This window comes from Caretta caretta, chromosome 25, assembly GCF_965140235.1.
Source record: "Caretta caretta isolate rCarCar2 chromosome 25, rCarCar1.hap1, whole genome shotgun sequence".
NCBI lineage: Eukaryota > Metazoa > Chordata > Testudines > Cheloniidae > Caretta > Caretta caretta.
Genome location: NC_134230.1, coordinates 9270583 through 9286881, shown reverse-complemented (window position 1 = coordinate 9286881; position 16299 = coordinate 9270583). Strand labels below are relative to the sequence as shown.

General features: G+C 53.1%; 1 protein-coding gene across 1 annotated transcript in view; it reads left to right on the top strand.

Annotated features, from left to right (window-relative positions):
• MKNK2 (MAPK interacting serine/threonine kinase 2) overlaps positions 1-15477 on the top strand; it is a 28092-nt gene extending 12615 nt beyond the window's left edge. Inside the window, exons 7-14 of the mRNA XM_048830624.2 lie at positions 81-154; positions 860-964; positions 1443-1498; positions 2067-2162; positions 7101-7295; positions 7741-7905; positions 8835-8878; positions 9944-15477. Coding sequence (XP_048686581.1) covers positions 81-154; positions 860-964; positions 1443-1498; positions 2067-2162; positions 7101-7295; positions 7741-7905; positions 8835-8878; positions 9944-10205 — 997 coding nt within the window. The 3' untranslated portion in view covers positions 10206-15477. The remainder of the gene's footprint in view (positions 1-80; positions 155-859; positions 965-1442; positions 1499-2066; positions 2163-7100; positions 7296-7740; positions 7906-8834; positions 8879-9943) is intronic.
• Positions 15478-16299: the final 822 nt, after the last annotated feature.

Below are 16299 nucleotides of genomic sequence, written 5' to 3'. Positions count from 1 at the left end.
CTGCGGCTGGCTGGAGGGGAAGCCTTGTGGGACAAGAGGGCAGAGCTGAGCTGATATCCCCCCCGCCGCTCTCCTTACAGGAACGTCCTGGAGCTGATAGAGTTCTTCGAAGAGGAAGATCGATTCTACCTGGTGTTTGAGAAGATGCGAGGAGGTAAATATCCCTGTAGGAGCACTGCCTCCTCCTCCCTCTTCGTGGCACCGTTCACCTCTGGCTGGCGGGGCGGGGGCTGTGTTTTCTAGGCCAGGACCTCTCAACCTTTTCCTTTCTGAGGTGCACCCCCCCCCCCCAAATATGCTAGAAAAACTCTGCAGCCCACCAGTTTCACAATTGTTTTTTCTGCATATAAAAGCCAGGACCAGGATTAGGGGGTAGCAAGCAGGGCAGTTGCCCAGGGCTCCACGGCACAGGGGGCCCCACAAAGTTGCTTGGGCTTCGGCTTCAGCCCCAGATGGCAGGGCTGGGAGCCCTGTGAAGCTTCAGCTTTCTGCCCTAGGCCCCAGCATGGCTAACGCTGGCCCTGCTTGGTGGCCCCCCTGAAACCTGTTCGCGGTCCCCTAGTTGAGAACCACTGATCTAGGCTCCCCTCTCCCCCCCGAGGCCTGATGGAGATCCCTTCTGCCAGCTGGGAAGCTCGCAGCTTGGCAAGGATGGGTACCGCCATAGCCCATCACCATTCAGCAGCGCGCAATTCCCTCCAGACTCTCACGGCTGGCTCCTGGCCTGCAAAATCCCTGGTCCCTGCTTCCCGAACGCTCTGGTGGGGAGGCGCTTCAGAGCCAGGGGGTGGGATGCTGAGGGAGAAACGCGGGGATGAGGCCCTGCTAACAACCGCCCTCTCCCTCTCCTGTGCCCCAGGCTCCATCCTGACCCACATCCACAGGAGGCGTCACTTCAATGAACTGGAGGCCAGTGTGGTTGTGCAAGACATTGCCAGTGCCCTTAACTTCCTGCACAACAAAGGTGAGGAGCAAAGGGCGGGCACCTGCCGGGCTCTGGGGGGGGGGCGCGGCTGGAGGAGGTTATTCCTCCTTGCACTGGGAGAGCCCATGATCCTAAGGCCTGAGAGTTCATGCCCAGCTCCACCCCTCGGCCACTAGAGACTCTCCGGGAGGACTGTGTGGTGGTGCGAAGGGAGTGGATGGGGGCTCTGCGTAGCCCGTTCCCCAGGTTCCTGGGTGCTCCCTTCCCCAGGCAGATGCGGTGACGGGCTGCACTGGCCTGCCAGAGCTTGCAGGGTGTCTCGGGCCCAAGCACTTCTCTCGCCGTTGCGCTTCCCAGAGCATCCCGTAGCAGGGTGGCTGGGGCTTGCCGATGCGGGGAACCAGCCCCCCTAGTGTTCCCCCACCGTGCAAGCCCTGGGCTGCACAAGAGCCAGGCTCTGAACTGTCCCAGGAAAGCAGCAGTCCCTGTTGACTCTGGGGTTTCTTGTTTTTAACAGGTATAGCGCACAGGGATTTAAAACCAGAAAATATTCTCTGTGAGAGTCCCGACCAGGTGAGTGGCAGGCTGCCTGGCTAGCAGCACGTCCAGAGACACGCCACTCTTTCGTTCCCTGGCTTGGCAGGAGCTGGGGTGGCTTGGAGGAGGGGAGCTCCTCTCCAGCGGGTGGGCTAGCCTCTTGCTGGGACGTGGGTCTGGGCTCCTGGGGAGCCTGGGCCCTGCTTGTGTGGGGAGGGCACTGGTGGGAAGGAGGTAGCACGAGGTGGGGGAGGCAGAGAGTTCAGTGGGCAGCAAGGCTGTGATGTTAACCCTTTGCATGCAGGTTCTCAGAAGGGGCCTACCCCCCAGAGAAGGAAGCCATCTCAGAGCTGGGGAGGGGGCATGGCTGGCTGACTGGGCAGAGTTTTGCTGTTGATAACCTCCGGTGGAGGGCAAAGGCCAGATTTCAATTTGCTAAGAAGTGACTCCCAGGGGGAGATGCTGGGGTGATGCATGTGGGCCATGGACACGTCTAGTGTGTGGGGGATCTCCAGGTCACCTCTGGCCTTGCATGGTGAACTTCACAGGCGCGTCGCAGTTCAATTTAGTGATCGACTTCTTTGCCTCTTCTGTCCTGTCCTAGGTTTCCCCTGTGAAGATCTGTGACTTTGACCTGGGAAGTGGCATCAAATTAAATGGCGATTGTTCCCCTATCTCCACCCCTGAGCTGCTCACACCCGTAAGTATTTCTGCCCCCTCACGAATGTGTGAGGGAGTGGCCTAGTTGGCTTTTGCGGGGAGGATGGGACTGTCATGGAGAGAGAGAGGTCTTGAACCATAGACTGGCTAGCCACCAGCTGGCTGGTGGGAGACTAAGGCTGCTTATAGACGTCTGGGAAGATGACCAGCATTGTGCATTTGTGGCAGGAGTCCTGGCCACTAGGGCTAGACTTCTATCAACGGATGCAGCCCGCTTGGCTCTCTGCTCCCCTTGGAGTACCAGCTGGACTTCTGCAGTTTCCTCTGCTCTGGCACCAATGTCCATAATCTATTGTTTTTAGTCGCTGTTGGACTTTTCAACAAGGCTCCCTTTGCAACTCTGGCCCCCTTAACTACCCTGTACCGCGGCTGGCATCGGCCCAGGGGCATTCCTGTAACTGGTTTCCAGAATAGAAACTGGGGGTTGTAATTCGGCGGGGAGCCTGAGAATGTAGGCACAGCCAGGCATGCTGGGAAGGCCGTGGCTGAGGGAGATAGAACAGCCGTCCCTGGGCACTGGGGGATTCCTGAAGTAGGCAAGCCTGACACTGGGTCTCTCTAGGCAAAGGGCCTTCGAAGGGGGCTGGGAAACGGACCCTGTGGAAAGTGGGGAGCATTAGGAAACTAGAGGCTGTGGGTGGATGATTGGAGAGAGTAAAGCACTGGGCAGGGTTGTGGGGCGGAGGGGGGTTGTTGCATACACTGGTTTCCGCCCCCTATGGGGATGGGGCGATCGGCTGCCAGGCGCTGCTCTCCCGAACGAGCCTGTCCTTGAGAGGCTCATGCATTATTCATCCTTCTCGGAGAGGGGAGTGAATTTGAGAAAGGGTTACATAATGCGTTTTTTAGCATGCCCGGCTTGCTTTCAGACGGGGGTGGGGGAGGGGGGTGGCGCACCGCCAAGCCAGTGCAGAGGAGAAGTTAAAATCTAGCCTTAGCAACAGCCGGCCCGATTGGCTGCGGGGAAGGAGCCAGAGCGGCTTGGGCAGGGCGGGATCTGCCGTTCCCTGGCGGAAGCTTACAGAAGTGGGTCAGGCGAGATGTGGCTGGGAACGGGATGGCGGGGGGAGGGGGGGATGTCTCTGACTTGCAGCGTTGGTTGCACTGGGGTAGGGGCGTGGGAGGTAGTTGGGCCCAGTGCTTTAGATTTCAGCACCTCCTTCTACTTTCAAGGCTGGGGGGTGATGACTCCCTGCCCTGCTTTTCATGGAAGTAGGGGCTTTGGCACATAGACTTTCTTTTCTCCCTGCTGCCTGGATTAAGGCCAGGAGGGACTATTATGATCATCTAGCGTGAGCTGGGCCAGAGAATTCCAGCTCCGAACTGACCCCTCTCTGCTCAGCCGATCTGCAGCCAGCAGAGTCCTGCAGAAAGGGTCCCACTAACCCATCCTGCAACCGCCAGAACCCCTGGGGGAGCAGGGCTGTCGCTCACCCGGGATACGCTGCCTGGTTCTGGGATGGGGTCGGGCAGAGGCAGAGCCCCACGCCCTTGTTTACTGGCATCGAGGTCGGCTTGGGTTCACGTGTGCTTCAGAAGGGCAGCGCCGCGGCTGATGCAACGGTGGCATCGGGAACTTCTCCTGAGCTGAAGAGCGCTGCTCCCGGCTGGCCTGGGAACGCTGGGTGGGGGTGGGAATCTGGTGAGACATGCCAAACACGCCTGCCCTCCCGGGGGAACTCTCTGCCTATCTGCCCCCGTGTGTTTATCTCTGGGGGCCACTCTGCTTTGCACCTTGCCCCTCCGGTGCCGCTTACAACTCTGGCTGGGGTTTCTGGGGGACAAAGTTCTGCTTTCTGTTTCCTATGCTGTTGCGGGGGGAGGAGAAAAGCTGCTCGGGGCCCCTTGTGCGGGCACCAACCCTGCCTGGGGTTCTCATCTTGCAGAAGGTTTTTCTTTTCTGTGGCATCAGCTGTTCCTGTGCTCGCCTCTCATTATAAGCAATTATCTGATTGCTGTGGGGTTGTTTCCCTCCCCCACCAGGCCTGTGTGGGCTGATCCATCACGTGGGCTGGGGCTGGAAAGCCCCAGACTGCCTAAGGGCGGGAGGGGGAAGGGACAGGACTGTGGAGACATCTGTGGCTCTGGTTACATCAGCTGTTTAACTCCTGCCGTTCCCTTCACTAGCTCACTGAATGCAGGGCCTTCCAGTCCTTGAATTCTGATGTCCATTACTCTCTCCCACGGGGATCAGCTGGGGGCGGGGGATGAGAGGGTGACTCAGCTGGTTTTTGGCTGCTGTTCACATCTGGGGGGCCGTTGGTGTAACAGGTGGAGAAGGATTCCCCCTCCTTTGGTACAGGAGATGGTGGGTGGTTTCCAAACAGCAGCCCTCTCCCCCAGTACGGTGCATTTCTCTGATTACCTCTGGTTTCATAGAGGATGGATCAAGGTGGCTGCGTGGCCCAAGGCACTGCACCAGGTTTGCTGCCTTTTCTGGAAGCGCAGGTTCAATATCAGCTTCTGGGAGAGAGTGGAGAATTCAATAGGGAAGGATCTTTTCCTATCCTTAAAGTCTGATTCTTGCATAAGGGACACCAGGCATTCAGTTCCATTCCTGCTGCTTCCATTTCCAGGAAGCATGTGGGGACAGAAGCTTCCCTCTCCCCCGGGACCCTTCACTGTAATAAAGAGGGAAGAAGCCTGTATAAAACGAATATGCTGAGTTCAGAGGGAAACCTGCAGAGTGGAAGGGAAGGGCTGGGTGTGGTCGGACGAGATGAGCTGTAACTTCTGTTAAAACAGTGGTCCCCAAACTGTGGGGTACGCCCTGCTAGGGGGGCATGGAGAAACATTCCCGGGGGGGGGAGGGAGCACCACCCAGCCCTGCTCCTGGCCCTGGCCGTGGCTCCTAGGGACCAGATTAGGGAGGGAGACACGACCAAAAAAGTTTGGGGACCAGTGTATTAGAAGGTCATGTGCTATCAAGCTAGCGCCCATCAAGGGTAGAGTTGGGACATAGCATTCTGGGTCCATCCTGTGACTTCGTCCAGACTGTAACAAACTTAAACGGATTTGAGTGGAGGAGGCAGGATCGTCTTGAGGTTGAGCCACTGAGTTGGTCCAGTGGGCTGAGCACTAGACTGGGATTCAGGAATCTTGGGTTCTGTTCCTGGTGCTGTCACTGGCCTGCTCCTTGGGCATGTCACTTCTCTGTGCCTCAGTTTCCCCATTAGTAAAATGGGGATAATGATGCTAACCTCTTTTGTTAAAGCACTTTGCAATCTGGTCACGAAAAGTGCTACATGAGAGCTAGGTATTTATTATTAAGCTAGATATTTAGATACAGGATGGGGGACTTATAGAAGATTGCTTTTCTCCAATGATTAGACACTGCTGATTAGACAGAATACAGCCAGGGATGTAACTGATCCGTCTCTGCACGGCCTCTCCTGTGGGGACATCTGGGTGTCTTTACCGTGTGCTTCGTTCCCTGTGGCCCACCTGGTGGTCCCAGAGTCATATCTTTTTCTTCACTGCTCTTCAGTGGCATGTTAGGACCTCGGGGGATGCTCGTAAGGTGGTTGTGTGCAGCCCTTCCAAGAAAAATGGGTCTGTTTATAGCTTGTGGTCATCTGCTCCTGCCAGAGCAATGCTTGGGAACAATTTCCCAGAGGGACTGTTGTGCATAATTAACCCAGCAGTTCAAGCCAAGCTATGTCTGGGAGCCTGATCTCAAGAGCCCTGGTCAGAAAATCCTGGAAACCCCAGTCAGTTATTTAAAGAACTTCTCATGTCCTCTACCTCCTCCCTCTCTGAATATGGACAGCGGGGCGGCAGGGGCTGACCTGGGGAGCAGAGGGGTGTAGTGGTTTTCTAAACTCGGCCCACAAAATAAGCCCTGCCCTCCTGAGGCGAGGTGCAGACGTTGTTTCCAATGCACTCGTGCAATAGTGCAGTTCCAGCACTCCCTGCTGGTGGAGCTTGGGTGGACAGGGGCACACTGCAGTTCCCAGTGCGGTGGCTGCATCCGCTACCACCCCGTCACCTCTTTGGAGGTTTTCTTTGTAAGCATCGGAGCTTGAGACTCACCCTTAAAAAGAGTGAGATTGGAGGTTCAGGGAAAGATGTCAAGTCCTGGGAGCAGGGTAAATGTACCAGCTGTGACTTTCCACTTGTCTCCGGCTGCTATAACTGGAGTAGAATCCCATTGCATGGCAGAGATGTTTGCAGACCCCGGGAGCTGGTGCTGCCTGCCCTTCCTTGGCCTTCTGTCTCTGCGACGAGCAAATCTCTCTTAGCTGAGTTATCTCATCTGAGGACAGGGTGGCGTGGCTCAGTTTGTTGCTTCTGCTCCTTGCCTCTGGCACGGCTGTTCCTTTGTCTTTCCCAGGTCCCTTCTGGCTGGAGCAACGCTGCCCACTCGGGCCTCGCTTCATTGCCAGCTCCGATCTAGGTTTTTAGTCTGTGTTTCTATTTGGGTGAATTTGGCGCTCAGGCAACTTGTCCAAACCCTGTGATCAGTGGTGCCAGTTGTAGCAAGGGGAGTTGCTGCACCATCAACAGGCTAACCTCCTGGTTACTGGTTCGTACCTGCAGACGCTGCCAGTTGCACCATAGTGGTTCTGTGATGGGGCATGAACGACTTGGTGATGCCCATCAGACCCAGGCTCTGCGCTCTGTCACGGCCTGCTTTGTAGGGGTCCTGCCTCCATGTTTGGGCCCGGGCCGGTCATGGATCATAATATTTGGAGCCAAACCTTTAGGGTGAGGGTTGGATCTGGTGTCTTGGTTTACCTGTGTCTCATGATAGCAGCGGACTGAGGATTTGTGATGACTTGTAGCATCTGGGGGCGTCTGTCACGCCTAGTCTTCCCTTCCCCTCCGAGGCATCTCGTCAGATCAGTGCTGGATTCTGGAGGCCCGATTGCCTGGGGCCCAGCTCTGAGTAACCCTGCCCTGCTCTCCCTTTCTGCAGTGCGGCTCTGCTGAGTACATGGCCCCCGAGGTGGTGGAGGCCTTCAACGAGGAGGCTTCCATCTACGACAAGCGTTGCGACCTGTGGAGTCTGGGGGTCATCCTGTACATCATGCTGAGCGGCTATCCGCCCTTCGTGGGGCACTGTGGCACTGACTGCGGCTGGGACCGCGGCGAGGCGTGCCATGCCTGCCAGGTGAGCCAGCCCCTCTGCCTGGCAGCCTGGCCCTTGTGTTAAAGGAGATTTTCTCTTAGCTAGGAGCAGTAGTAGGTCCATTATCCTGTCTGGCCCAGCCTCCCACACTGCACAGCCCATCTCCTTCAGCATGCTAAACCCCTGTCTGAAACAGCCACGTTGAAGTCGCCCCGTGTGGCTTCCGGTGCAATGGTTAAAGAACCCTCTCTCTGGCAACTAATTCTTGCTGGCCACATAGAGTGGCTTTGCTGGACATCTGATATCAGCTTTCCCTGCATACAGAGAATGCAGCTAGTAGGGCTGTGAAGGTTGGAGATTCTCTGCTTAGCTTCAAGCCTCCCACTCGCCTTGGGAGGAGCTGCCTCCTAGGTCTAATCAGATTGTGCAGAGGATCACTTTCACTTCTCTAAAAATAAACTTTGCTCGGGTGCCTCTTCTCTTCCAGAACATGCTCTTTGAGAGTATCCAGGAAGGGAAGTATGAATTTCCTGATAAGGACTGGGCCCACATTTCTTTTGGAGCCAAAGATCTAATTTCCAAGCTGCTGGTTAGAGATGCCAAGAATCGGCTCAGCGCAGCCCAGGTCCTCGAGCATCCTTGGGTGCAGGGGGTGAGTACTGCTCTGAGGAGGTTTGATTGTTGGCTGCTGAGCTGCAGATCTTGGAAGACACTCTTCTAACTTCATACGATTCTGGACCTGATTGCGTGGGTTCTTGGCACAGCTGTGTAACACGGCTAGGAAGCTATGGCCACGCATAAGGTCCATGGGTCAGGCCCAGACTGAGTGACCTGAGAGAAGAGAAAATGGCATTAAAAAATAACTTATCTGGAGCCTCACACTTCCAGAGAGAGAAGTTGCCTTAAACCAGCATTATGATCCTTCTTAGTACTTCTTTTGAGTCTCCCACCTGGGGTTGACAAACAGCTGAGCTTCATGATTCTGTCCCTCCGCTGCGCCCTGAGAGACGGATGTTTTATTCCCATTTCACAGCAGGGCAAAGTGAGGCACAGGGAAAGGAGAAATGATTTGCTGCAGGTCCTTCTCAGAACCACACTAAAGCTTGGGTCTCCTGATTTCTAGTCCTGTGCTCTAACCACTCAACTGTCTGTCCCTAAAGAAAACCTGGAGTCTTAGAGCCATCGATGCAGGATTTGTTGGTCTTGGGTACTTATCTGGCCCCATTGCTGGCGTATCTGAGTCCCTCATAATCTTTAATGTATTTCTTCTGGGAGGTAGGGCAGTGCTGTTATCCCCATTGTACAGATGGGAAACTGAGGCACCAAGCCACTAAGGCCACAGTGGTATTCAGGCTCCTAGTGACATGTCCAAGGTCACCTAGGAAGTCTTTGGCAGAGCAGGAATTGCACCCAGGCTTCCCACAAGCCAAGCTCGCCCTACCCACTGGGGCCTTCTTCCACTAGGACACCACCGCTTCCACTGGGAGGCGGGTTCACGGATGTTGACTGTAGGTCCCATATCCACTCCGGAGCGATGAGCTTTGCCACCTGACTCTAAATCTTGCTTCTGTTCTATTCCAGTGTGCTCCAGACAACACTCTTCCAACCCCCATCATCTTACAGAGGTGAGCGAGTCCTTTCTCCTGCACCCTGGCTGTGTACGCGCGGGGGGTGGGGCTGCTGCAGAGGGAGACGGTGTCTCAGCAGCTTCTGCGGTGGTTAGTGCAGCCCTCTCCACAGTAACATGATGAGCTCATCTGCTGGCAGATCTTGCAGACCTGACAATCCAAAGCCAGAGTGCATTGGTGTGACGCCTGCACCCCAGGGTGCTGAAAGTCCTCTGCCCTGCTCCCAGGAGTGCTGACGCTCACGCCCTGTCAGCCGAGGGAGGCTACAGGGGCCTTGGTGTGGACCAGGTGACCCACCCGCTCTCCTGGAAGGCGTGCCCCGTTGCCCCGTCACCTCCCTGGCACTTGTAGCCCCTGCTGGCCTGGTGAGGTGGGCCATCTAGACCCAGAACTTGAAGCTGGAGCACCCACGGGGAAAAATTGGAGGGTGCTCTGCGGCCATCGGCAGTTCCCTGCCACAGCTTACCTCCTCCTCCTCCGTGAGCGCGCCGCGTGCCCGCTTTTCCCCCCTCCCAGCGCTTGTCACTGCTAAACAGCTGTTCCGCACAGCAAGCACTGGGAGGGAGGGGGAATGCAGCATGCTCAGGGGAGGGGTCCAATAGGGGCAGGGAGAGAGCGGAGTTGGGGGGGAACTTTGGGGGAGGGGGGCAGGGTGCGAGCACCCACCGGTGCCATGAGAAGTTGGCGCCTGTGGTCCCAAGTCCTAACCAGCTGCAGGAGAACAAGACATTGGGGTGTCTTTCAGCCATCCTGTTCAGGTACCTACTCAGAACTTCAGGCCAGTTGAGGAGACAGACCTGGAATGAGTTCCCTGGGGATTAAACGCTGGGCCTGGTGCATGCTGGGTCAGGATGTCAGTGGGGGCGCTGGGTCAATGCTGTGGCTGCCCGTGCACCATGAACACTGATTAAGCTCGTGTTCCCTACTCGTGAATACTCTGCCTTGGTTCAAGGAGTGACGACGGGAATGGGAGACCTCCTTCCAGTAGCTGCTGTCCGGGGGCGGGGTCTCATGCCACCTGTCCAGCCCCTGCTCACTGACCTTGGCCTGTCTCCCCTCCAGGAACAGCAGTGCCAAAGAACTCACCTCCTTCGCCGCTGAAGCCATCGCTGTCAACCGTCAGCTGATGCAGCGTGACGAAGACGAGGAGGAGGAGGAGGAGACGCGACCAATCATCATCAAAGCTACCTCACGCTCCATGCAGCTGTCGCCCCCTTCGGAATCCAGGCTGGCCCAACGGAGGCAGAAGAGCAGCATGACGAAGGCGGGGGCTGCGAGCCAGCACCTCGGCGCTCCGTTAGTCCTGGTGGGCGATCACGCGTGATCGCCTGCCCGCTGTGGCCCCCCCCACCACTCCCTGTACATACGTGTGTGCTGTATCCGGGCGTCGTCCTTCTTTCTTTTCTTTTCTTTTTTTTTAATGCCGTTGTTAGCTAGCAACAAGATCAGGACTCTGTCCTATTGGCTGGTTTCCAAGGTTTCACTGATCTTGCAAGTTCCTTTCTTTTGTTTCTGTTTAAACCCCCTTCTCCCCCCCCCCCCTTTTTTTTTTTTTAAAGGTATTAAATCAAGTGTGAGGTTGCTTCACCCAGGGCACATTTAAGGACATTTAACAGACAACGTATGAACTCTTCCTTGACTTTTCTTTTTTATTTTTCTTTTTTTTTTTCCCCTACACCAAAGGACTATTTGTATAAGCGACACTTTTACAACTTCAGCTCATTTCATACTGTGAAAAAACGACGACGACGAAAAAGACCCTCGGTTGTATTTTTAACAACAAAACGTAGCATTTTAACATTTATTTTCCTACCGAGCTGCAGGGTTTTCTTTGAATTGGGGCTGAGATGAGTCAACTGTGGGGAGCTTTTTTTTTAGAAAACAAAAAAACAAAAAAACAAAAAAAAAAGTGAAGAAAAAAAATTAATCATTCCGGAGCTGGAATTGGCTGATCTAAGCTAAGGTGTTGAAAAGCTAACGTGTCCAGGCATCGCACCTCTCAGAAAAAAAGGGGTGAGGGTGGAGAGGGATAGTCCTGAGCCACCATCCCTCCCAACGCTTCCCTTGCCGTAGGGACTCCAGAATGCAGTGGGATGCTGTAGTGTTGAGAGAGAGTTTGGTTGAAGCTCCGTTTGGGAACTGGATCTTCATCGAATGCCAGGGCTTGGTGTTGGGGCATGGGGGGGTTCCGTGGCATTGGAAGGGGGTGTCATTGTCACCGCAGCTGCCCCTGGTCCTGGAAGCTTAGTGCCCTCTGCTCCCGCTGAAGTCTGTGGAAGTGGGGGGCGTTCTGCAGCTCATCTGGAGAAAGAACGTGGTGCTGGCAGATGGATTTCTCTCTAGAAGAGAGGGGCGAGCTGTGCTCATGAGGGCAGTTGATCTCCCTGGTTTGGATTGAAACTCAGCTCCCTGCTCTAAGATAAGCTATTTAAACCACTTGAGGGTTTTTGGTTTTGTTTTTCTTTAAACCGCCTAGTTGTGCTTTGCTAAAGCGAACCCTGCTTGAATAGGGCGTTGAGAAGTGTCTTCCTTCGTTCCCCTAGGTTCTGTCCTTTGGACTCGGACTGGGAACTGAGCTGTACTGGCATGGTGCTTCCTAGGGTTAGATGATGTGCCAGGTACAGCTTGGATATGGGGGAGTGGAGGTGGGGACTGGTGGGATCTCCACCAGTGTTCCCAGGTTTTTGAAATGTTCGCAGAGTTAGGAAGTAACTCTGAACATGTTATAGGGCTGGTCCTGTCCTATGAAAGTCTGTAGGGGCTTTGCCATGGAGCAGGATCCAAGCCTCTTCTGAGGAATGAGTGTGAGCGTGTGTGTGCGTGTGTGTGTGTGTGGAGGGGGTCTCTGCCCCAGTTACCAGCTGCCAGTTTTGTGAGATCACATGAGCAGCTGGGTTCCCAGTAAAGGGCAGGATCAACGCCAAGCTCCTGTCCTTACAGACTGTGGCTGGCGAATCCCCTGCCTTGGAAATAATCTGGTGCTTTTTAAAAAGGAAAAATTTGTTCTTGCTTTCAGTGAGCTTTCTGTCCTAGGGCAACGAACTGAGCATTCAGGGAGAGGATCCGAGCAGCTCTGTCGCTGGGAGGCAGAAGCAAGTGAAAAGGAGTATTGTTTCCGTGGGATCTGTGTCGCTTAAGGGGTTCCATGGTGTATTTCATTTATTTTTTAAATGCAGATATTTTCCCAAGGTTCCCCCTCAAGAGGGAGGAGATGCTTTTTCAAGGTGTGATCAGCCTTCCTTTCAGGTGGTCATAGAAATCCGTCCAGGGCTTGCCCATGACTGTTGCCTGTGGGCTGCTTTCCCTTAGGAAATCCAGTCTGGCGTTGGACGGGCAGAGAGCTCCCCCAGCGGCGTAGACCAGAGGCGGGTTTCTGGGTCTTCATGTTGAAGCAGAGGTGGACTAGAGGAGGAAGAGCTTTAATAGTCTTTGAGGGAGGCGTGGTCTCGTGGAAGTTGAGTTTTTGGGTTGAGACGCTTGCAGGGGAGCAGATTTAGTCAGCAGGGCCTCTCGGGGAGGTCTGAATTGGAGGGGAGCATGTGCGGTTCGAATGCGCCTTCCGGAGGTTCCATAGAAGTGATTTTTTTTTTTTCCCGGAGTTTAATTGTGACACAAGCCTTCCCAACTGGAGGCTGACCAATCAGGACGAGTCTGTCAGTGGGGCTGGGGTCCTAGGTGGGTGGCAGCAATTCTCCTTGCCCATGGTGTATCTCGTGCTTCCATTTGTTCTGAAGTCTCTTCCCTAGTTTCCTGATCCAACCTGGCGTGTAGCGCCTTCCCTTTGCTTGATTTCCTCTCGAAAAATGAGGGCTCTGGGCCTCATCTTTCAGAAGCGCTGAGTCTTAGATGGGGGCACGCTGGGGCTTGTGCACGCCCAGCTGTTCTGCAAATCAAAACCCCGTATCTCCCTGCGGAATATCGGGTCGGATTTGCCTGCCCTTGCCAGTGGTGCAGATGAAGGGTAGCACCACTGAGCTGAGCGTAGCTGTGCTGGTGCGAAACTGACAGTGAGTGAACTCAGTGGCTTCGTTCTGCCTCCCCGGAAGCTCCTCTCTTAAACAAGGCCGACGTGTTTGTCTGAGTCTGTCCAGACTGAGGGAAATGTGCCCCCTGCAAATTACTGGCCTCCCTCGCTCTCTAACTGGACGAGTTACTGGCCTCCCTTGCTCGTCTAACTGGATGCATCAAGCTTTATATTTTAAAAGCCACCTCAAACTTCTCACGTAGGCACAGCTGGGGGGTTTTGGAACCTTTGAGTTGGGAATCCAACCTGCCTCCTCTGAATTTTGGATGCTTTCTCAGACTGCGGACGTTCTGGGTTTCTTCCCCCCCCCCCCCCCCCGAAGACTGCTGACAGCAACACTATGCAATATATGTTTAGTTGATTTCAGGGAGGCAATTGTGAATAGCATCAGGGGTTAGCTGATCACTGGGTGTTTGGATCTCGATGAAGCTTTGGGAAGGGACGGGAATGTAAACTGTAACTGTTCCCTACCCTGTTTTACAGAAGCAATTTCAGTTCCATCTGTAAGTAAAACACCTTGATTTCCAAAATCCACATATCATCTTGCTTACAGTGATCAGCACTTGCTTCCCTTGACCGCAGAACTCCAGGGTAGCAAGGAGAATACGGGGGAGCACTGTATTGGAAGCAAGGGGGGTACTGTACCTCGAAAAACAGGCTGCAATACTCCTAGAGACCTCCTTTAAAAAAAAATCCATTATCTTGATTGTACATTGTTACTTTTTTATAGCTTATTTTGTTTTTATCAGTTGTAGATAATTCCTTGTTGTCTTATATTAAGAAATACTTGAATGATGTACAGTATGCGATGCCTCGAGCTGGTATTGTGAAAGCTATTGTAATGCTGCCGGCTGCAGCCTTTTAAAAAACAAACAAACATGGGAAGGGAATTGCAAGGGGGGGATGTTCTGGTTTTCCATGATTTTGTTGGCAAACGTCCCCGCCTCCCACCCATGAAACCTTTTTCCTCCCCTGAAAGGTGGCTTACAAAGGCAAGTGAACTGGGTTGACCTTTCTTTGCTGCTTTGAGTAAAGAAGGTCTGGGGTCTTCTGTCAGACCTCAGAAAAATCAGGGAGGCAGGCCTGGGGTTGCCTGGTTTTTGCTGGAGGACTAGCTGAAGATCTCTGAACAGATCCTCAGTTGGGGTCAGATCTGGTAATTTACACTTGCTGCTGATCTGCCTGCTCACATGTCTTGTGAGCTTTTTCTTCTCTTGGGGGAGAGGTTCAAAGTCACAGATGGCACTTTTAGGGCCATTAGGCTCTTATCTCCTGTCTGTGCCTCTGAAAATTCCCCCCTTTAAAGAGGGGACAGCCTCACTCCGTTGATTATCAGGAGAGCTTTTCTGACGGCTTGCCCGGCAGTTTGTTTTAAATCCACACTGGTTTAACTTGGTGTTTTAAAAGTCCATCCGAATACAGTTCTTTGTTTCGCTGGCATGGTGCATCTATCTGTTGCAATGCTAGCAGTCCTCCCATCAGCCAAAGTCTTACAGGAAAATCTGTAGACAAGACCCTGGATTGCTAATGAAGGGGAAACTTTGGAAGAAACACTTTCATGCCATTTAAGAATCAAATAGGCAGCCCAGTTACTCTTTCCTTTTTAGGTTGCCTTTAAGAAGCACACTTGCTCTGAGGAAGTGCACAGAGCAGTGTGTGTTTGGAGGGAATTGTGAAATGCCTTGCACACTTGGGCTCAGAGTTCAGCTTCATTTAGGCACCTCCATGATCAGACTTCATAGTATTTGGCCCCGAGTAGCTGCCATTATTCAGTGGGAGCAGAGGGCTCCATTGAGGGTGTCTAAGTGGGAGATGGATGCTCAGGTCTTTTGAAAAATTTGGTCCTTGGTCTGTAGGTGTTAACAAGACAGAAGAGACGCTAATGCTAGTGCCCAGGGTTGGGCCCGCATCCCACCTCCTCACTGGTTACTTTCCCTTGGTTTTGTTTCCAAAGACAATGCTTGCCCAGAATCTTTCTCTCTAGCACTTACATGGTTCTGTGCCCAGTTTTAACCCTGTCTTGCCAAAGTCCTTTTTTTTTATTTTAAACCCATGTTTTCCTCCTTTATTTTTTTAAAAACCTTTTTTTCCTCGTAAAGCATCTGTCTTGGAGACTTTTTTTTTCTTTTCAAAAAGTTTCTTGCGAGTTTCAGCAGGAAATTAAAATATATATTTTTTTGCTTATTTCCCTCTTGGTCCTCCTTCAGTCAGTTAACTCAATTTAGAACTGGTTAGAAACTTTTACTGTGAATCAGACTTTTTTTTTATCAATACAGGAGAAAGCCCTTTCTCCACTTTACAATTGATGAAGACTGCCAAAGCTGGGTTTGACATAAAATCACCTTAACGCACTGTTGGTTTGTACAATGGATGCCTCGCGCCAGGGGCTGGTTTAAAAATAAAACTAAAGTAAAAACAAAAAATAAAAACAAAAATAAAAAAAAAACAAGCACTTTATTGTATGTACCAGGTGAACTGATACAGCTCAATCGAAGTTTTCCTTTGTAACAACTGTTGATGCCAGAATTTTGTATTCTGTTTTGTAAGAATTTAATAAATGCGTTGAAACCTACCTGAGAATACTTGGCAGGTTTTTTTCTTATGTCTTGCAGTCGTGTCTAGGAGCCCCAGTCACGGATCAGGGCTCCGTACATGTTTGTGGAACAGCATCGTTATCGGTTCACTTAAACCTAAGGCCCTGCAGGAGATTCTGCGGTTAGGTCTTGTTCCTCTGAGCATCCTCATCAGTGCTGTGGAAGGGGGAATGACCCTTTAGTGAAATCTGCAGATGATGGTAAATGGGGTGGGGGGGGGGGGGGGGAGATGAGGGCAGTAAACAAGCCCAAGTGGTCAGAGAGATTGTACTTTTCTGCCTGTGATTCTAATGTCGCTAATACATCTAGAGGGAAACCACTCTGCAAAGCGGCCGAGGAGTGGGACGGAGAGGCAGGAAGAGCTGAAAGAAACGTTTGAGCTGCTAGACCAAATAAGACCCAGGTTTGCAACATGACTGGGGCAAGGCAGTTTTAGGCTGCAGATGCCAAAGGATCCTGGCTTGCAGCGGCAAGGTGATAATGGTCCCTCTCTAAGGTGCTGGTGTCAAGCTGTAAACTCTGCCCTCGCAAGGCAGGGCCTTTCCAGCACTGGTCTGGCAGCTGAGCTCAAGGCAGGGTGCTGCTGCTCAGCTTGATCCCCTCTGCCGTGGAGTGCCCAGCAATTGGGTGCTGGCACACTTGGCTGGTAGCTCTTCTGCTTCTGCCCACCCTGAAAATCTGATCCCTGAGTTGAGAGTGAGCTATGGTGGCATCGATTCGGCCTGCAGCTGGCGGATTCAGGCTGCAGCATTGGACCCACTCCTTCCCTTTAACAGGTGAGCATGCGGCACATCACCGTG